Here is a 20849-nt window from a genome sequence, read left to right on the forward strand (position 1 = left end):
AAACCTTCAAGTTTTGCTCAAGATTACTTAAAGAATGACAAAAGTCTGGCTCCTTGGAAGAAAAATATAAATAAATGAGGGGTGAGACTTTTGCACAGTACTGCAGTCATGACATTAATTAATTAATCAATTTTAGGACTGTTAGATTCTGCATCTTATGATATTCTTTAACATGCTGATGGGTGGGTTGGTTATTTGATTCATCAATCATGATGAATCTACTTTTTGTCTTTGGTGTATTATTGACCAAAAATTTGTTCAGAGTATAAATTACTAACTGAAAAATGTCTTTTACATAATTCTGCTTTTTGGTTTGCTCTGTTCCTTACTTTTTGCCTCAATTATTTCCTTTTTTTCATCTGTATTTTTGCAAACGGCTCTACAAAAAAGAGGGAATTAAGCCCAAAATGTACTATTTGTTACATAAAGAAGGGGGCGCGGTCTAGCTTTCACGTCGGTTTGACAGCCGTTTTTAACCGACGAAGAAGAAGATGACGGCGACGAAAACAAAGCGACGCTCATAAGTCACCTCTCAATATTATCGTAACTTCAACCTAATTTTTTTTCATACCGAGCGTTGTTTTCTCCAAATTCATACTAACCCCACATTGGATTCACGTAACCCAACCAGTTAGCTTGTTCTAACTAGCGACGGACATTTTATTTAACAGCATATGATATCAAAATATTAGCCAGCGACTAGCCTGTCATCAGTTAGCTGACAGAAGCCAGACAGTTAGCTTAGCTCCAGCAGAGATATCTGACGTAGCTTTGAGTTCAGAGCCCTTTAGGGGTGAAGCTTTAGTTTAAGTCTTGTTCCAGAAAAACCCGAAACATGTCGGATGATTATGAATTAAGCGACGACCCGAACATGATGAGAATGGAGGAGGATGGAGAGGCGAACAGTGACGACCCGATGTCAGCAGCGGGGGACTGTGGCCTTATGGGGGGCGAGGCCGAAGGATCAAGGATCGACGCCAGTAAAAACGAGGAGGATGAAGGGTATGGTGATGGTGAAGGGTGGATAGACTCAGGTTCACTGTTGATAATCGAAAAGATGCTGTAGCTGCAGGACCGGATTTTTGCAGGACCTGGCATTGTTATTGTTGGGTACTACTTTATTCATTAGGAGGGGTGATTATTTTAACAAGCATTCATAAACTAAACATTACACTAGAACGATTTCCGAGGTGTTTGAGTGTTACCGGTTTGCTATTTTAAAAGTTTGGGTTTTAAAAGGAAATGTTAGACTAAAGTAAGTGATATTTTCAAATATCATTTACTTTTGAATGTTTGTTATTATTTTCAGTTTTCTGTTTAGAAAAACAGCTTTGCCTGTTGTTCAGAAAATCAAAGGAGCTTGCAAAGAAAAGCGTCTTGACTTCTTTAAGTTGCTTGAAGACGTTTCACCTCTCATCCGTGAAGCTTCTTCAGTTCTAAGGTCAAATGGTGGAGAGTCCCAGATATAAATCTAGTGGGAGTAACCCCCCACAGAGGGACAAAAGGACCCCCTGATGATCCTCTAATCGCCTGAGCCAAGGTGTGAAACTGGGTGTGGGTCCCAATCAGCCAGAGTTTCGGGTGAGTTCATTGTGAAACCTGGCCCCACCTTATGCGAATTCCTGAGATCAGATGGCCCAGGATGTGAGTGGGCGTTAAGGCGTCTGGGAAGGGATCTCAAAACTGGATTATAGATGGCAGAGAGTTGGTGTCGTAAACCCCCGCCTCTGTTCAAAGATGGTCGCTCACAGTGGACATAGATGGCTTCTTTCACTCCTCTTTCAAACCATCTGTCCTCTCTGTCCAAAATGTGAACATTGGCATCCTCGAAAGAGTGTCCTTTATCCTTAAGATGCAGATGGACTGCTGAGTCTTGTCCTGTGGAGGTGGCTCTTCTGTGTTGTGCCATGCGCTTGTGAAGTGGCTGTTTGGTCTCTCCAATGTAGAGGTCTGGGCATTCCTCGCTGCACTGTACAGCATACACCACATTGTTAAGTTTGTGTTTTGGCGTTTTGTCTTTCGGGTGAACCAGTTTCTGTCTGAGCGTGTTGCTGGGTCTGAAATGCACCGGGATGTCATGCTTGGAGAAAACTCTCCTGAGTTTTTCTGATACACCGGCTACATAGGGGATGACAATGTTCAGACAGACGCAACAACAACCGCTGTACAGTGCAGCGAGAAATGCCCAGACCTCGCATAAGGTGGGGCCAGGTTTCACAATGAACTCACCCGAAACTCTGGCTGATTGGGACCCACACCCAGTTTCACACCTTGGCTCAGGCGATTAGAGGATCATCAGGGGGTCCTTTTGTCCCTCTGTGGGGGGTTACTCCCACTAGGTTTATATCTGGGACTCTCCACCATTTGACCTTAGAACTGAAGAAGCTTCTCGGATGAGAGGTGAAACGTCTTCAAGTAACTTAAAGAAGTCCAGACGCTTTTCTTTGCAAGCTCCTTTGACTACGATGACCTGGATGACTGAGAACCTTCACAAAGTATGGATGCATATACAGAGTATTGGTTTGTTATTGTCCTGTGGTGTGACAGAAAATGATGCAAAGAATAGGGTGAAGTATAGGCAAATTATCTGTTTTAGCGACGTCCAATGGGAGCACTAAAAAGAAGAAGATTGCATTAGATTACCAATCATTGATATTGGCTAATAATTAGCAAATGTTTAAGTGTTGGCAATATCAATCAAAAGTGGAGCTAATGGTTCCAAAATTGTATGAAGAGCATACATTACAGTGCAGGATTTTTGTTTCCCTTTTTAGGAAAGGTGGGAAATAAAACCCAAAATAAAGTCACAAGACTTACAAAATATATATATCGCCATCAGCTGTGAGTCACAGTCCTTTTATATCAACCTGGTCACTGAATCCCTTAATTAAAAAGAATTAGAACAGGTTCAATTTAGGGAATATCTTAACATTTTATCACTGCAGTTGTAAACAAAACCATCTTTCTTGATAATAACACTGCACTGGTTGGTTGCAGGTCTACAGTACTTCACTGGTGGATTTATATGCATGGTTTTCCTTGCAATAAAGTGATTGATTCTGATATAGAAAGGGGTTTTGGACTTACACCATTTAAAAATCACCATCACTTTAAAATAACAAAACAATTACCCCACGTTTCATGATTATAGTTGAATTTACTCAAGAATAAATACATTTCTCTTTATCAAATGGTCATAAACAACAGAAAGATGTTAACAGGCTTCTGTTAAGAAAGGGAACAGATTCTTTGCCCTATTTTAATATGGACAAAACATGTTTATATGTGAAGGCCCATTTTGAGCTAAGAAAAACCCTTGTATGTGTTCACATTTTGATTGCACATAAAAGATTAAATCAGGTCCTCATTAGTCACCTAATGAATGGAGAATCTGCTGTGTTTGATATTGTATTGTCTGGATGTAAATTGATGATAAATTACTTACTAAGCAAGTTACATAGATTACTTGTAGCAAATGAGGGGACCTTTGAGCAGCCCAGCTGTTTAAAGAAGCTTGCATACAGTGGGGCAAAAAAGTACTTAGTCAGCCACCGATTGTGCAAGTTCCCCCACTTAAAATGATGACAGAGGTCAGTAATTTGCACCAGAGGTACACTTCAACTGTGAGAGACAGAATGTGAAAAAAAATCCATGAATTCACATGGTAGGATTTGTAAAGAATTTATTCGTAAATTAGGGTGGAAAATAAGTATTTGGTCACCTCAAACAAGGAAAATCTCTGGCTCTCACAGACCTGTAACGTCTTCTGTAAGAAACTTTTCTGTCCCCCACTTGTTACCTGTATGAATGGCACCTGTTTGAACTCATCATCTGTATAAAAGACACCTGTCCACAGCCTCAAACAGTCAGACTCCAAACTCCGCCATGGCCAAGACCAAAGAGCTTTGGAAGGACACCAGGAAAAGTATTGTAGACCTGCACCAGACTGGGAAGAGTGAATCTACAATAGGCAAGCAGCTTGGTGTGAAAAAATCAACTGTGGGAGCAATCATCAGAAAATGGAAGACATACAAGACCACTGATAATCTCCCTCGATCTGGGGCTCCACGCAAGATCTCATCCCGTGGGGTCAAAATGATCATGAGAACGGTGAGCAAAGATCCCAGAACCACACGGGGGGACCTGGTGAATGACCTGCAGAGAGCTGGGACCAAAGTAACAAAGGTCACCATCAGTAACACACTACAACGGCAGGGAATCAAATCCCGCAGTGCCAGACGTGTTCCGCTGCTGAAGCCAGTGCATGTCCAGGCCCGTCTGAAGTTTGCCAGAGAGCACATGGATGATACAGCAGAGGATTGGGAGAATGTCATGTGGTCAGATGAAACCAAAGTAGAACTTTTTGGTATAAACTCAACTCGTCGTGTTTGGAGGAAGAAGAATACTGAGTTGCATCCCAAGAACACCATACCTACTGTGAAGCATGGGGGTGGAAACATCATGCTATGGGGCTGTTTTTCTGCCAAGGGGACAGGACGACTGATCCGTGTTAAGGACAGAATGAATGGGGCCATGTATCGTGAGATTTTGAGCCAAAACCTCCTTCCATCAGTGAGAACTTTGAAGATGAAATGAGGCTGGGTCTTCCAACATGACAATGATCCAAAACACACCGCCCGGGCAACAAAGGAGTGGCTCCGTAAGAAGCATTTGAAAGTCCTGGAGTGGCCTAGCCAGTCTCCAGACCTCAACCCCATAGAAAATCTGTGGCGGGAGTTGAAAGTCTGTGTTGCTTGGCGACAGCCCCAAAACATCACTGCTCTCGAGAAGATCTGCATGGAGGAATGGGCCAAAATACCAGCTACTGTGTGTGCAAACCTGGTAAAGACCTATAGTAAACGTTTGACCTCTGTTATTGCCAACAAAGGTTATGTTACAAAGTATTGAGTTGTATTTTTGTTATTGACCAAATACTTATTTTCCACCCTGATTTACGAATAAATTCTTTACAAATCCTACCATGTGGATTCATGGATTTTTTTTTTCACATTCTGTCTCTCACAGTTGAAGTGTACCTCTGGTGCAAATTACTGACCTCTGTCATCATTTTAGGTGGGGGAACTTGCACAATCGGTGGCTGACTAAATACTTTTTTGCCCCACTGTAGAGATCTTATAAAGCAGTCTCAACACATAGACACCACCTGCTTATTTTTGTGTGATTTGTCAACAGGAAGATGTTTGTTGGAGGCCTCAGCTGGGACACGACTAAGAAGGACCTGAAAGATTACTTTTCAAAGTTTGGGGAAGTGGTAGACTGCACGTTAAAGCTGGACCCCATGACTGGACGGTCAAGGGGTTTTGGGTTTGTGCTCTTCAAAGAACCTGAAAGTGTTGATAAGGTATTATCCTGTTCACATAAGGGGATGTGTGTGGTTTTTTTTTTTAATTACCAGTAAATTTGCTTTTCTAACAGACATGAACTTGCTGTGATTGTGCAGTTTCATGTCTGTGTGGGTGGCTTTTTTTTTTTTCAGTTTTATTTAATGATTAGCAGAAAATTTTAATATTTGGCCTTTTTTGGCAATTTGGATTTAAATTAGAATGAATGTAACTATACTACTGCGCGGTTTATGAATACAACCTATAAAGTTTGAGCTCAATGATGCCCAAACAATCAAACATCCGTTCCGCTAAATCAAAATGAAAGATGAAATATTCACGTATGTACATTTTTGTCAATGGTCTATATTGCTTTACAGGTTGCCTCACAGAAAGAACATAAACTTAATGGGAAGGTGATTGACCCCAAAAAAGCCAAGGCCATGAAGAGCAAGGAGCCAGTAAAGAAGATCTTTGTTGGTGGTCTCTCTCCTGACACTCCTGAAGAGAAAGTCAGAGAGTATTTTGGTGCCTTCGGAGAGGTGAGTGACTTGTGAAAATTAGATTTTGTTTGATCTTTTTCCCCACTTGTTCTGTGTGGCTCTGCAGGGCTCCTATTTGCCCATTAAATTATGTCTTAATGTGAACAGGTGGAGTCCGTTGAGCTTCCCATGGAGAACAAAACAAACAAAAGGAGAGGCTTCTGTTTCATCACATTCAAGGAGGAGGAGCCAGTAAAGAAGATTATGGAAAAAAAGTACCACAATATTGGATTAAGCAAGGTACAGTCCTTTTCTTTTAGGTCCTATATTATGTGTTTTTATTTTTCAGAATTTCCCCCCTTTTTATATGTAGAAAAAAGTCTGCGATGCATATGTTGAAAAGCTGTATGTCTTCTCTCACTCAGTCTCTCCCTACCGTTCTGTCTCTATTACAAATAAATAAATGAAACATTAATACATTAATTTTAAAAAACCCCGTTAGTTTACCTGAACTGAGGCCACTCTCATTGTCTTATCAAAGCAGCCAGACTCCACTTATAAATTTTATAGCTGATCAACCTGTTGCTTTACTGCTGCATCAAAAGGTTCGTTTATGTGACTTTGGTGTTTTAACATGATAATTATGAATCAAACTAAGGTGTTAAACACCAGAGCCACACAGCAGCGACGTGACAGCAACTAAAGCAGCCCTGTTCTTTTCAAATGTAGATAATGTGGCTAACATAATTGTTAGCTTTGACTGTATACACAGTCAAAGCGTGTCAAAGCTCTGGGGAAAAAGAAATGCTGAGGATAGTGACTTTGTGGAATTATTACAGACAGATTAGTAACCTTTTAAAAAGTACTGTGTGGGTGTTACTTTATATGCTTCAGTGCACTTAAACTCATCTGGCTTTCTGTTAGCATTTACATCTGTTTGCTTCTTTTCTAATCTCTGTACTCATTCAAATTTACAATAACTGTGCACTCATGGGTATATTTTTTGGATTCTGTTGTAAGACAAGAGAACTACTTTGAAACATTGACTTTAATGTGGTCCATTACTAACGGAGAGCTGTTTACCAAGAGGCTGCTCCCCACCAATGAAATTTAGATTTTTGTAACTGCAGCACTTTGTTGGACAAACTTTGCATTTATATATGTGAAAAAACAAAGATCGTGCAGACAATTTGGCTGTATTTTAAAGTAAGAGTGGTGTGCAGGGAGAAAGTTGGAAGCTACAGTGTGTCTCATTCTGGTCTGTTTGACAGCAGTATAGTGTAAATGAGCTGGGCTGCTCCTATTGGCTGCTTCTAACTGTCACTCACAGACCCTTCATTAAAGGGGCGGATGCACAACCAATCCTAATTTAATTTAAAGCTACAGACACTGAAATTGAAATGTGTGTGTGTGTATACATACCTGCAAGAGGTATGTATATGTGTATGTATATATATATATATATATATATATATATATATATATATATATATAGATATAGATATATATATATATATATATATATATATATATATATATATATATATATATATATATATATATATATATATATATATATATATATATATAGATAGATAGATAGATATGGAGAGAGAGAGATTTATGTATATATATACATATAAAATGTGTACGAACATGGAAGACTTGTGTGAATTTGTGGTGAATTATGGGACCTTAATTTGACTTAATCTGGTAATTTCTTATAGTGTGAAATAAAAGTGGCGATGTCTAAGGAGCAGTACCAACAGCAGCAGTATTGGGGTGGCAGAGGAGGATATTCATCTAGGTCTCGGGGAAGAGGTGGTGAGTGTAGACTGTTTTGCATAACTTCTTGCAGGTAAAGATATTTATAAAGCTTACTTGTACAAACTGTGCAAAAAAGTGTTTTCTGTTCTTAAAGATAACAAAGCTTTCTCCTCTGCTAGGCTTGTTATGTAAATGTGATGGTAAAACAGTAATTAAAAAACAAACAAACTAAAAACACACACATACAAAATTCTTAACTGTTTTACATTTCTGGGATGTAAATCACAAAATTAGCAGTTAAGTCTGCTCTCAATCTAACAGTCTGATTTAATAATAGAAGATGAGGTTTGACAGTTTCATTTTTAGTTTGAAACACAGGTCAGTTTATGTCAACTTGGTGTCTGTTTTTTGTTTCAGGCCCAAATCAAAATTGGAACCAGGGTTATGGCAACTACTGGAATCAAGGCTATGGAAATTATGGCAACTATGGTTACGGTAATCAAGGCTATGGAGGATATGGTGGCTATGATTACTCTGGTTACAACAACTATTATGGCTATGGTGACTACAACAGTGAGTATAGTTTTACGGCCAGTTTTTTTTCTACTTTTGAAACAATACAAACGTGTGAAATTTCCACTTTGTTCACATGTGCAGATCAATCTGGTGGTTATGGCAAGTCGCCACGACGTGGTGGTCACACGAACAGTTACAAGCCGTATTAATAGGGGAAACCCTCCTCTTGAAATAGGTATGTAATAGTACATATATACTTTTTTGCTTTTAAACTTAAAGTAGTTTTATATTTACTTTGATGTTTGGTAACATTATGCATAATTTCCTCCATAAATTTCTTTTTCTCAGCACCCTGAAGTGCTTTACAGTAGTGGTAACATAGAGGCTACGCTCTTGTGGCGATTATTTTAACAGCCGGCTTCTGCTGCCTCTTTTGCATCTTCTCTTTTTTTTTTAAACTGTAAAGTTAACAGGTAATGTACTGCTACTACAGTAAATGGATGCCAAAGTTAAGGATGTGCAAGGAAACAGAAGGAAGTATGTTGTCTCCTAACTCTGACATACCTTGTTTGTACCTGCCAGCGGAGCTTCCTTGCAGGCCATGAGCTGACTCCCAGATACTCTCAGGGCCCGCTCAATGCGGACCGGGTATGAGAAGCATACGCTCTCGAATGCTGCCATTTGGTATGGTCTTCCAACATCCTGTATCAGCATTTCTAAACTAAACAATATGGGACACGTCCAGCTTTGTCATCTTTCTTTCAATTTTTTAATTTCTTTGCAATTGTTTGTAATGTAAAACGTAAAATATACATATGTAATTGTCATTTTTTACAGGCCCTTACTCCCCCACAAGTAATAATTATAAATCTGAAAAAATAACTTTGTTTTTTAAAGGATACATACAGCTTTCTCTGGACTTTCCAGTTCCTAATGTTAATATATGCATCCCTAATCTTAATTAAAATGCTTGTTTCTTTATTTAGCTCTTGTAGCCAGTAGTCCATGAGCTAAAACCTGGTTCGTATTTGGACTCTACTGTGCTGGGGGATAAAGTGCTTTAATTTGTGTACATGTATTGTTCTGTTTTGTGTTACTCACAGCGATGGAAAAGGCTCCTCCTTTTGTTAATTTTCCTGTAACAAATTTTCCTCTTATAACCTTTGGTAAAATGAGAAGAATCAAAGTGTCACTACATCTCCAGAAAATTTGCATGTAATGCTTTCTTTAATGTGTATTTTTGACCAATCTGAACATTTCTTCCATTTAGTATTTTGGCTTTGACTTCTTCAATTTAATGCACTTCAAGATCTCTAGCTTAACTTTCTAACTTTTTATGTAATATGTTAAAATAATCAGTTTGGTTTTTTTCTTATAGTTTTTTTTATTACATTGGACATTATAAACACAGGGGATTCCTATTGTTTTGCAATCTTACCCTCTTTGTTTGTCTATAGCTGATTTATTGTTGTTTGTTTTTCATAGGTTTCAGAGTGATGAAAGTCTACCGTGCGCTGTTGGAGCGTTGGCCAGAGAGATGATGGCATCCAGCAAAGATTACTTAGCTAGTTGTAAGACAGTAATTGAAGAACACCGAGACCTACAGTACATTTTCTCCTATACCTACTGAGTATTTCATTGTTATGCATTTATTTGGATTGCTGCAATGTTTGATCAGTTTGCTTTCCTCATCCCTTCGTTTTTTGTACTTATGTCCAAATGCTAACTTGTGAACTGCTTCATATATTCCATGACTGAAATGTAACATTGGTTGGAACAAATCACTCACATATTCAGTAATGTGGTAGCAAAGATACAAAATGTGTTATTACAATTCATTATCTTTATCATATTCATCAATCATATATTAAATATGTTATTACAGAGTTTGACAGTCATAAACATACAATATATATACAGTGTATTGGACATGAAGAAATGCGACAAATAAAAATAAACACATTTGAATTTCTGTTCCATTAATAGAGTGGTTTTATGTCACACACGTAAGACTGTTGGAGTGTTAAAGTATTTCAGCTAACTTCATATCACTTCAATCTCTGCTGCTCTCAATTTCTTTTTCACATTATGTTGTCACAAAATAACATAATCAACAATCATTAGCCCTTTAAATTTACATGTCTTTGCTTAAGCTGAAGTGATCACTTGCAAGAGTAATTCAAATGCCGGTAAGCGCCATGTTTGTAGCTTTCAGCCTTGAGTAGGTAAACGTGGAATTTATATAACTTTTGTGGCAGCAAGGATGATGAGGATGATGATGATCAGCACAATCACACCGATTAGGATCATCATTTTAACATTTTTCCACCAGTATTTTCTGGCCACCCTTGTGGATGTTCTCTGGAATGAGTCAGCCTGAAAAGAAAAATTAAACCCTGATATTTGAGGAAGCACATGCGTCGTTTAAAGACAAGCAATCTCCAGAAGCCCTATAAAGCATCAACCATTTGCAAGCTTTAGAGATGAACACGAAGGTTTCTGATTGAGTGATTACAAAGTGATGAAGAATGATGAATGGATAATTAAAACAGGGACCCTAAAATACTAGAAGAACAAACTGAGTTTTTGTTTCCCAAGGATGGTTACATGTATTGCAAAGATGTAAATGTGCATGAAATACTGAAATATTAAGTATCTAGTGAGAACAAGTTACCATACATATATAAATAATTGAGATGAAATAGATACTAAACTAAAGGGGTGACCGCAGTAGTGTATAACTGTTTAAACATCCTAGCTAAAAGTAACAATAAAACATTTAAAAGTGGGTGAGCGGTAAAAAAGAAATGTAGTTGAATAGCTGAAACAGGTAGCAATGTGTGGGTTATTTTACAAATTTGGTCTGTAAATGAAAGCAAAAGAAAACAAAGGTTTATAGGGGAACTGGAAACTGCTAGGGACGTTTCCCTAATCAGACAAACTGTAAAGGTTAGGAAACTGCTTTAGTGTCAAATAAGGCATTTTATTATGACTATATGTATCAGGAGCAGGATTTTCTTTTTAAATCTCAACCCGTCTAGTTACAAACATACCATACTATCCCCAGAAATCATGAAATCACTCAAAGTATCTGAAAGCTTTACTTTATGAACAAAAAGTATAAATATGCTTTGTAGCACAGCTAAACATAATATCTTCATATATGATAAAAGATAAAATGGATTCAAGCTTCTTCCTAAAAGGCCCACGATCGGATACTTACAGACGCCTGCAGGTCATCCGTCTTGCCAATCAGATCATCTAATCTGTCGCCTCTCTCCAGCACTTTGTTGATGTTGTCTGTCAGAATAACTTTAACCTCATTTACCTGACCTTGCACTTGGTCAAGCTTAGAGGCTGGAACAGCGGGAGTTGGCTGAGAATGTTGGTCAGCCTGTGAAAAATGGTGGAAATTGATTCACTTTTAGTGCTGTTGGTCCCTTATCCAAACATTTACTACCATGTGTATGCCACTACAGGTCTGCCGGGCAAATGGCGGTGCTACAGTCCCTGTATAAGTTATTTCTAAGAATCAAACCTTACTTCCTGCAACTGTGCTAACAGGAAAAAGTGCTGTCAAGTGTCAGTAAGTTTACCAAGGCCTGTGTCACTACCAGATGAGCACCATTGTCACAAAGTAAATTTTACTTTCAAAATTTTGATACGGGATTGTTCAATAATGTCAAGATTGACATCAAGTCACCCTCAGTCATCAATAGAAGAGCAGTATATTAGGCAAAAATGAAGTTATAGTCTAAAAATAACATCGACTTACCATAGCAACACTGTTTCCTGGTCAAAACAGCAAAATCCAGCTTCGAACAAAAAAAGGAAATCTTCAGACGAGTTCAGTCCAACTAATTTAATAAACAAACATAGAGATCTGTGTTTCGGGTCATACAGCAAAAGCTGGACAAACGTTTCCTGAAGGTTGCACCTCTTCACAGTTACTTATTAACTAACAGTTGCCGCAATCAAAGTCTCACTGTTTTACCAGAACAAGTCGCCATCACCAGAGAGAACTAAATTTAGTCGAACATGAACATGCAGTACTTTCATTTCCTGCTTTTGAGGAACTAGGCCGCTATATGATCACTACATAAGAGCAAAAACAGCCACCCTGTTTAGTTATTACAGACAAAGAAGATTGAAGTTAAGCTGGTAAATAAGTGTCTACTGGTTTTAGTTCTGTGTGGTTTACATACCATCAGCTGTCAGAGTGGTAAATGCAGGCCAGTGTTGAGCTGATATGTCTGGGCAAAGTACTCTGTGTTTGCGGCAGAGGGATATTTGCAAGGCAATAAAGGGGTGTATTCACTCGGCTGCTCCACTTCATTTCCTCATCCTGTGTTGTGCAGTTTGTTATTTCACCAGTGTAGCAGCCCACACATGACAGTTTGAAAGTTCTGTTGTGAAATTATGCTTCATTCTAACATATTCAAGCGTCGGTTTAGTGCAGGTTAGCCCCTTTTTATGTAATTACTAGAAAACTTTTGAAAATATGTTATATAAAACAGGTCACAAGACGCACTATTTACCAGTGTCTGTAAGCTGTCTCATCAATGTATCATATCTATTTCTGGTCATTTTTGCATGGCCTTTGCCTTTTTAAATTGTCTTCGGTGATTCAGAAATAAAGCTGCAATATGGGATACAAGTTGAATATTATTTTAACAATATAACCGTTAGATTAACACAGTGGGTTAGCCTGCGGGGCCTGGATATGTTATGTGTGTAGGTTTTGTATGTCTTGTTTTCACACCAAATTGTGCTTCATTTACAGTTTTTTTTCTTTTTTGCTGTTTCAGCTTTCTTCCCCCACAGTGCAACACAGTAGTGTTTGTGTGCATGTGTGTTCATTTGTGTGTCATTTTTCTGCTGTGTAGCAGTCAAAGAAAAATAAAGCATTAGTAACACATAAATACTGAAGCCATTCAACCATTAATTCTATTTACTGAGCTCAGGATGTACTTCTCTAATAAAGAGGATCTGGGTGTGAGTTGTGGGAACTGATCATTGAGAGGGAGAATGCTTGCCAAATACTAACAGTAGCTGTGGATTACTGAAGTGGAAATAATAAAGACAAATCTTTAAGTGTGCATCAATGCTGGCTTGCTTGAAGTCACTGGTACAAAAAAGGTAGCCTTAGGCTGAAAGGGAGAGGACAGATACAGGTTGGTTACTTGCCAGATGAAGTAATGGGTAGGACTGCAAACTGAGGGGTAAAGGGAAGCAGGTGTGTGAATGGGTGTGGCTACAGATCATGGGTTAGTGCAGATAAGTGAATCAGGTGACTGGGTGAGGAGCAAAGTCTGATGGCATCTGGTGGACAGATGGAGAAGCTAAAAGAGTGAATACTGAACAGCTAAATCACAGAAGAAACTAATATTACAAGTCTTTGCATCACTAAACATTATGTTTCTTTTCTTTAATATGAAGCATTAAAAAAAGTTGTATCCATGGTCTTAATAGGCTTATCCAGCTACAATCACAATGCAAGCAAGTATTCATAATTAGTTGAGTTACACACAGTAAGAGATTTGAGTAAATTGCCTCTGTGTATTTCTCTTTGGAGCGCATGCTTTTATAGAACCAGTGTTTTGTCTGTAGTTTTATTATTACATGATGAACAATTAATCTAGAAAACGTGGCTCTAGAAAACTTTACATTGGGGGCAAAGAGGTCTAGGCAGTGTCGCACATGTCTCTTCAGTGAAGTAGTAAAAATCCCCTTTATGCAAGTGGAGTCAACAAAATATCCACAAAAACACTTTAAAACGATTTATTCTAATATAATCTCTTCTAAGAAGACAAACCCGATTTTTTAGGTAGGTAAGTTAAAACAGTTAGTTTTTTAAAGTAACTTTTAAGGACATAAAACTGTAAGTGGGGGGTGGGTTCAGCTGGTGGGCACCTGTAGATCCGCCCCTGCCCTGTTAAGTGGCTCAGTCTAAATATATTCCATATAATTTTAGAAGCTGGGAATGTGTTTTCTAGAAAAGTCTTCATTTGTTAGCCCAAAGCTGTGAGATACATGGAGTGGGAGTGACAAGTTCAATATAAAAAAGAAAATGCATCCCAACAGTGCCATCTTGAGGCTGCCCGAGCTTGCAAACATTCCTTCTTCAGCCATTACAGCTGTTTGCAGATCCTGAAACGGAAATTACTTCTACGGTGTGCTGATGTATCGTGTTTTCCTGCACGACTACTGATGAAAGGTTTCATCAGTTGCTTTCTGGAGTTTCTAAATCACAGTTATCTTCAACCTTCAGAGTTAATCATTGCTTTATATAATCGGCGCCGGCGAACATCACAGGCAGCTTTCACTTTATAAAGCAAACCTACATCGGTACGATTGCCCTTTGCTTCATTTTGACCCGCTGAATTCAACTTTTCTGCAGCGACTGTCGACGAGCAGAAGATGAACCAAGGTAGCGGAACCCGCAGCGGGAAGACTTTCCTGTTCACGTCGGAGTCTGTTGGAGAAGGACACTCCGGTAGGCTAGTGCTGTACTCATGTCTCACAGTGTAACGAACAGTGTCCAGCTAGACATCCACACATGGATGTATCAGAGACACTTGGACATGTCTGGACATGCACACATACATTGTCTGTCCTTGTAACTCACCACAGCCGTGATGTTAGCAAACTACACAAGTGTATGGAAGATCATTTTACTCAAAACTGATATTGGGGGCAAATAATGATGGTCAATTAACACTTCAGTTATTTCCGTTAAATGAGAATATGAATGTTAAAATATTCAAAAATTTATTTTTGCGGCAGAATAATTAAATGTTATATCCTAAATTCATTTTTTTTTAAATATAAATAAAATGAGAACCTTAAATAATTAAGATGTTTTTTATAACTAACACTAGAGCGTGAAATATAATTTAAACCAAAATTGAAATTAAATATGCAAATTGCCAAAAATGTGACATAAAAATTTATTTAAAGTAGTTTTAATATTTAAACAAGATTGAAGCTTCAATACTAAACATACTTTAAACATCTTTGAAAAGAAAGCATGATAATCTCAAAAGGTGGGAGGAGAAAAATATTTATTGGAAAAGTTCAGCATTTTAGAAAATATGTTAAGTGGTTTTCTTGGTATGATTAAGTATACAATTATGATGCAAACTAAGTAGCTTGTAGAATCGCCTTTATTAGTAGTGACTTGAAATAATCTATGACTTAATTTTTCATCATTGTGGAGGAATTTTGACCCACACTTCTTTAATACATCGCTTAGTAAAAATAAACATTGTATGCACACGGGTGTTCACTGCTCGTAGACCCAAATTACACCTTTCTTGGCTGCTACTTCGAAGCACATCTGTCCTGCGTGCTGCACAACAACATTGAATATTTAGTATTTACTGCTGTTTACACTTAGCTAGATTAATGTGATGGTGTTGTGTTTAGTATGTTGCTTTGTTTTGGGGTTTTTTTGTCTTTTTTTGCTTGTTTTCTATTCTTCTCTCAACAGGTGATCCAGGAGATTTTTATTTTTTTTCTCCCCCCCTTTCTCACTGTCCCTCTCCCCTTCTGTTTTTCCTTTCCTTCCTCTTTCTTTCTCCCTTTCCTATCTCTCACTCATGTCTGTCCCGTCTGTAACATCTGAAAATAAAATATAATAAATAATAAAAACAAAGATCGACCAAATGGACCAATACGGCAATGCCACGATGATCCATTTGGCAAAGTAAATCCATTGGGTATCCTTGTTGGTCTTCAGACAACAATTCTGATGGCTAAAGAACCAAATGGGACAGGCGAAATAAAAAAAAAAAAAAAAAAAAAAAAGTAAAAATAAACATTGTTATCATATTTTATATATTATTATCCTTCTACAACATATCAGGATTCAAATTGAATACAAATCTGCAGAATGTATTTATTTTATTTCACTTTACTTTATTGTTGCCCAATTAGAATTTTTTACATACTGATTTTGTGTTCACAGATAAAATGTGTGATCAGATTAGTGATGCTGTGCTCGATGCGTACCTAAGTCAAGACCCTGACTCTAAAGTGGCCTGTGGTAAGTTTCCAGTTTTATTAGATTGGCGTGATAACGTTTTCACTACTTAGTAAGATTTCCCTCAGGAATTCAACACAGAAATTCCAAATCATCTGCTATTGTTATGTGAACGATGAGAGTTGTTGGTGGAGAATGGAGCATGGATCGTGGTGTGTCAGAACTAATAGTACTAACAGATCTTTAGAGTGAATAAAGTTCAATTAGTTTTGAATGTAGCTGCAAAGGTAGGCTAATTTGGTAACTAATAATTAAACAGTGTTTGCCTTTTAGATCAAAGTTCAGGTCAGCATTTTTCTTCTGGGTTCCTCTTGGATGACGAAATAAATGCAGTTTCAGATAACAAACCATCTTCTTCCTCTCTTCCTGAGACTCGCTCACAGTATTCGTTTCAATTTTTTACAGAATGTGTGGCAAAGACTGGCATGATTTTACTAGTTGGAGAAGTAACATCCAAAGCCACGGTAGACCTCCAGACAGTCGTGCGAAACACCGTTAAGAAGATTGGCTATGATGACTCCTCAAAAGGTAAACTATGGATGAAATTGGTATTCTTTTGATTACGTGGTTTTACAGAAAGTCAGAGTCAAAGAGTGTTGCTGATATTTTTTCAACTGTGATGTGCAGGCTTTGACTACAAGACCTGCAATGTACTAGTGGCTCTGGAGCCGCAGTGTGCGGAGATCTCAGACTGTGTGTTCGAAGGCAGGGATCAGGAGGATATCGGTGCAGGGGACCAGGTTCAGTATTTGATTTTCAGCCACCATGTTTGAATAAGTATTTTGGAGTTGGGGCTAGGATTAGGAGGCCAATAATAAACACATTAATCCTTTTTTTATGTTTTTGGTTCAGCAGCAAAGGCATAGGAAATTCATAAATCAACAATTTTGTAATTTAAAGATGAAAATATTGAAAAAAGTCATAATTCTGATTGTAACTCTTTTGACATTCAAATACTGAAAACTACCCATAAGAAACGACGTCACAACTTTCATACATATTTTTGTGTAACTCTTACTGTCTCTGATCTCTTTAATGAAGTAGAACTATTTCTTCCCAAGTAAATTATTATTTACATTTTTTTGCTATAATATTCATAAAAGATTAATGTGTGTGTGTGTGTGTGTGTGTGTGTGTGTGTGTATATCATGTAACCACAAGGAATTTCCAGTTTTTCAGAAATCGTGAATAAACTGATGATTGGCGCTACTCCCTCGCCTCCCTTTAGAATTTTTAAATGGTGTATTCACCGAAGGACTGTTTGAAAAACTTGATTTTTAGCACTAAATAAAAAATATGGGAAAAGGGGGTCAAGGCATTACCTTCACTACAGGGTTTCATTTACTTGGAATGACTGTGTAAGCTTATTTGTTGAGATATTCAAGTGGCAAACCAAGCAACAACTTATTTGCAAAACACTTCATATTTTTCAGAGACATAATTTGTAAATATTTGCAATTAAAGATTTAAATACAAACTGTTATGTAACTGGCCTTTCACCCTTAAGGGCTTGATGTTTGGCTATGCCACGGATGAGACTGAGGAGTGCATGCCGTTGACCCTGCTTCTGGCTCATAAACTAAACTACAGGATGAAGGAGCTGTCGCGGAATGGAGAGTGTCCTTGGATACAGCCAGACTCCAAATCACAGGTAAGCTTTTTCACAAGGAAAATCTTGCACACTTCATCTTTTTTGTGTTTTTCCTTTAATATTATGGATGAAACTATACCCTCTCTGCTTTTTGGTTTCTCTTCTGTAGGTCACCGTGGAGTATCGAGACAACATGGGAGCCATGGAGCCCCTGCGTGTCCACACTGTGGTGATCTCAGTACAGCACAGTCCTGACATCACCCTGGAGGAGATCAGATGCAACCTAATGGAGAAGGTGGTGAAGGCTGTCATTCCTGCCAAGTACCTGGATGATAACACCATCTACCATCTGCTGCCGAGTGGGAAATTCCTTTTTGGGGGTCCACAGGTTAGGAATGACTAAAGCCTGTAGTAAATTGTGATTTTCATCCGATGTGAGGGCATGAATGATATGCCTTTGACATTTTTTATACATCAACAGGGAGATGCGGGACTCACAGGACGTAAAATCATAGTGGATACCTACGGAGGATGGGGTGGGCACGGAGGAGGGGCTTTCTCTGGAAAGGACTATTCCAAAGTAGATCGGTCTGGAGCTTATGCAGCACGTTGGGTAGCCAAGTCACTTGTCAAGGCTGGACTGTGCAGGCGAGCTCTCGTTCAGGTGACAATCGAATGGCATTAAGGGGATCAACGTGTAAAGAAAGTATTTCACTCTTTATTCGCATCACTGTTTTTGTGTCTAACGTGTGATAATTGGTGTCCACTCTGCCATGCTCTTAAGATCTCCTATGCTATTGGTGTGAGCCATCCACTCTCCATCTCAGTGTTTCACTACGGCACATCTAACAGAGACGAAGACGAGCTGCTGCAGATCGTACAGAAGAACTTTGATCTGAGGCCTGGAGTGATTGTGAAGTATGTGCAGTTTGTCCTAGTTGCATCTGATAAAGATAAGAGATTCTTTTATTAACAGTGTAGCACTTCGCTTTTACAGAGAGCTGGGACTGAAGAAGCCAATTTACCAGGCCACTGCCTGCTACGGTCATTTTGGCAGGAAGGAGTTCCCTTGGGAAAAGCCGAAGACTCTGGTGTTTTGAGTTTAGTGTTGAGTGTTTTCTAGTTGTGTCCTAGTAAAGTCCGCTTAGTGTCACATAATCAATAATGTCTAAATTCACCTGTTTAAATGTCTTCTCTCTGTTTAAGTGTCTCCTCATTTCTGGCTTCAAACTGCAAAAGCCGTGGCCACCACCTTTTATAACAAAGATTAATTACTATTTTTTTAATTAGAAAAAAAGCAACACATTGATGTATTGTTGTATGATGGTTACTGTAAAACATCTGAAGATAAGTGTCACTTTTATACACACTGTCAAAATTCAGAATCTATATCTGTACTATACATTTATTGATTAAAAGGCTGCAATAAAAACAGACTTTTATTATAATATCATGTAACACTAATACACTAATTTGAAATACTTCAAAGATGGAGTGACCAATAAAGTATGATCTGTATCATGTAACCACCCACAAATATATACAGATACTAACCAGTCTACATATTCACTCTAAAAAAATATTGCTTTGGCTCTACCAAGTGGACATGAACATCCATCTACTTTTTCCACTTACCCAACTCCAGGTGAACTTATCCCCGACATAGGGAGACAGCCATTCACAGTCCCATTAACACCTATGTGCACGTCTTTGGACTGTAAGAGGAAGCTCGAGAAAGCATGCAGGGAAGAGGGTGAACATGCAAACTCTACACAGGAAGGCCCCAGCTGGCTCCTGGAGTCAAACCAGAAACTTCTTACTTAGTCCACAGTACCAACTGCCGAGCTGTCCTGGTTATGAACAGTCAAACAATCGTTTTGAGATGCATGGTGAGAACAAACAGTACACTGGCAAGGAGACGTTTATTATACCCGTTGCTAAATTCCACGAATGGACTGATAGTGATGTTCTGCAGATGCCATGCCTGGAGATGGCGCTGTTGCATCATGTGTGTGGTGGATTGACCCTTTGGCCTTGTAGCCACTCTGCTTGGTGAGTAATGTCCCCCAGAGGACATTCTTCTTGTTGATGCAAAAACATGACATACACCCACAGAGTGAACACTTACATCGGGTGTTTCCATGAAAGTGCAGCGCACAGAGAGATGAATAATACCACCATGTTGTCAGATTTCAGTCCAGAGGGGGAGTGAGTTGGAAATGTGGGGAAAAGAGAAATACATTCATTTAGTGATACTGACTTTTAAGTTCATGCAAAACGCCCTACATTTTACCATGCAGCTAAAGAACAGCCAGTTTGCAGCAAACTGGATGAATTTAATGGTTGGGAAGTGTAAAAGCTGAAACTTGTGTTTTTTATGATCACTGTGCCAAAAAGTATGTGAAAGGAAATCAGTCCAGCGAGGTGTGCAGAGGCATGAAGCAGCCACTCTGTCCTCAAGTACAGCCTTGTTTATCTAATGTGTCATCCATGCTAATGGAGAGAACAGGAGGATACTGGGTAACTCGTTATATTAAACCTTTTAAAACAATTAGACTATCATATTTAAAGGAACATAAATCACAATCTTAATATTCTGTAAATGTTAGCTTAAAAATCACAGAAATATGTCCTCTTGTAAAACAATTTATCTGAAAAGGACATCTTTATCTTTATATCGTCAATACAAAATTATACAATATTTATAATCATGGAGCTAAATTAATTTGCTGAAATCTAGATTTACATATATTGGATTTATTTATTTAGTAGTTTTTTGTTAGACAGAAGGACATAAAAACACTAACAGTTGCAATAAGCCAGATTTTATGCATTGTGTAAACAGCTGATTCTACCTCATTGCAACATGAGAATTTTGCATAACACACTCTAAATACAGTGTTTAACTTTTCTTTTTATACTAAAAATTTATAATTAATCTTTTGCACTCAGTTTTTAGCTGTGTTGAAACATTAAACTAACAGGTATTGGTAATATGACTGTATTTAGCATTTGTGGTATTATTTTGTCACAAGATTTTTTACTATTGAGTTTAGTTCAGTGGTATATGCTTAAATCATTTTATTTCTGTTAAATCACTAACAAAA

The 20849-nt window shown here is 38.2% G+C and overlaps 3 protein-coding genes across 8 annotated transcripts; 2 read left to right on the forward strand and 1 right to left on the reverse strand.

Annotated features, from left to right (window-relative positions):
• Positions 1-465: 465 nt before the first annotated feature.
• hnrnpd (heterogeneous nuclear ribonucleoprotein D) lies at positions 466-10090 on the forward strand. 5 transcript variants are annotated; one of them, XR_015130443.1, is made up of 9 exons: positions 466-1002; positions 5194-5362; positions 5723-5884; positions 5993-6124; positions 7552-7648; positions 8009-8164; positions 8249-8342; positions 8690-8791; positions 9593-10090. XR_015130443.1 is itself a non-coding variant. In XM_086301468.1 (8 exons), exons 1-7 carry the CDS (start codon positions 836-838, stop codon positions 8314-8316), a joined length of 951 nt encoding a protein of 316 aa, XP_086157594.1. In that variant the 5' UTR covers positions 466-835; the 3' UTR covers positions 8317-8342; positions 8690-10090. The 5 variants fall into 5 exon arrangements, 3 of the variants coding, with proteins under 3 accessions (XP_086157594.1, XP_086157596.1, XP_086157593.1); XR_015130442.1 differs by having other exon boundaries at positions 8249-8791; XM_086301468.1 differs by having other exon boundaries at positions 8690-10090.
• Positions 9467-12448, reverse strand: LOC147326323 (vesicle-associated membrane protein 8). Of its 2 annotated transcripts, none has more exons than XM_086301472.1 (4): positions 12313-12448; positions 11883-11964; positions 11331-11501; positions 9467-10483 (listed from the first exon to the last, which is right to left on the reverse strand). In XM_086301472.1, exons 2-4 carry the CDS (start codon positions 11883-11885, stop codon positions 10346-10348), a joined length of 312 nt encoding a protein of 103 aa, XP_086157598.1. In that variant the 5' UTR covers positions 11886-11964; positions 12313-12448; the 3' UTR covers positions 9467-10345. The 2 variants fall into 2 exon arrangements, with proteins under 2 accessions (XP_086157598.1, XP_086157597.1); XM_086301471.1 differs by having other exon boundaries at positions 11883-11922; positions 12313-12430.
• Positions 12449-14305: 1857 nt separating this feature from the next.
• mat2al (methionine adenosyltransferase II, alpha-like) lies at positions 14306-19191 on the forward strand. The gene is made up of 10 exons (XM_086301466.1): positions 14306-14324; positions 14508-14603; positions 16077-16154; positions 16557-16679; positions 16779-16891; positions 17659-17802; positions 17912-18130; positions 18224-18406; positions 18527-18660; positions 18740-19191. The coding sequence occupies exons 1-10, from the start codon at positions 14318-14320 to the stop codon at positions 18840-18842; spliced, it is 1200 nt and encodes a 399-aa protein (XP_086157592.1). The 5' UTR covers positions 14306-14317; the 3' UTR covers positions 18843-19191.
• The last annotated feature ends 1658 nt before the right edge of the window (positions 19192-20849 follow it).

Source organism: Aulonocara sp. 'chitande type north' Nkhata Bay, linkage group LG7, assembly GCF_057382095.1.
Source record: "Aulonocara sp. 'chitande type north' Nkhata Bay isolate Kocher_YH1m ecotype deep benthic linkage group LG7, A_spYH_male_GT1.1, whole genome shotgun sequence".
Taxonomy (NCBI): domain Eukaryota; kingdom Metazoa; phylum Chordata; class Actinopteri; order Cichliformes; family Cichlidae; genus Aulonocara; species Aulonocara sp. 'chitande type north' Nkhata Bay.

Excerpts from the sequence above, each read along its gene's own strand:
- mat2al (XM_086301466.1), top strand. Across the intron at positions 16,680-16,778 it reads CTATGATGACTCCTCAAAAG|GCTTTGACTACAAGACCTGC; the intron begins GTAAACTATGGA and ends TGTGATGTGCAG. Across the intron at positions 18,131-18,223 it reads TCCTTTTTGGGGGTCCACAG|GGAGATGCGGGACTCACAGG; the intron begins GTTAGGAATGAC and ends ATACATCAACAG.
- LOC147326323 (XM_086301472.1), bottom strand. Across the intron at positions 10,484-11,330 it reads CGGATGACCTGCAGGCGTCT|GCTGACTCATTCCAGAGAAC; the intron begins GTAAGTATCCGA and ends TTTTCTTTTCAG.
- hnrnpd (XM_086301467.1), top strand. The coding sequence starts at position 836 with ATGTCGGATGATTATGAATTAAGCGACGACCCGAACATGATGAGAATG. Across the intron at positions 6,125-7,551 it reads ACAATATTGGATTAAGCAAG|TGTGAAATAAAAGTGGCGAT; the intron begins GTACAGTCCTTT and ends AATTTCTTATAG. Across the intron at positions 8,165-8,248 it reads TGGCTATGGTGACTACAACA|ATCAATCTGGTGGTTATGGC; the intron begins GTGAGTATAGTT and ends TCACATGTGCAG.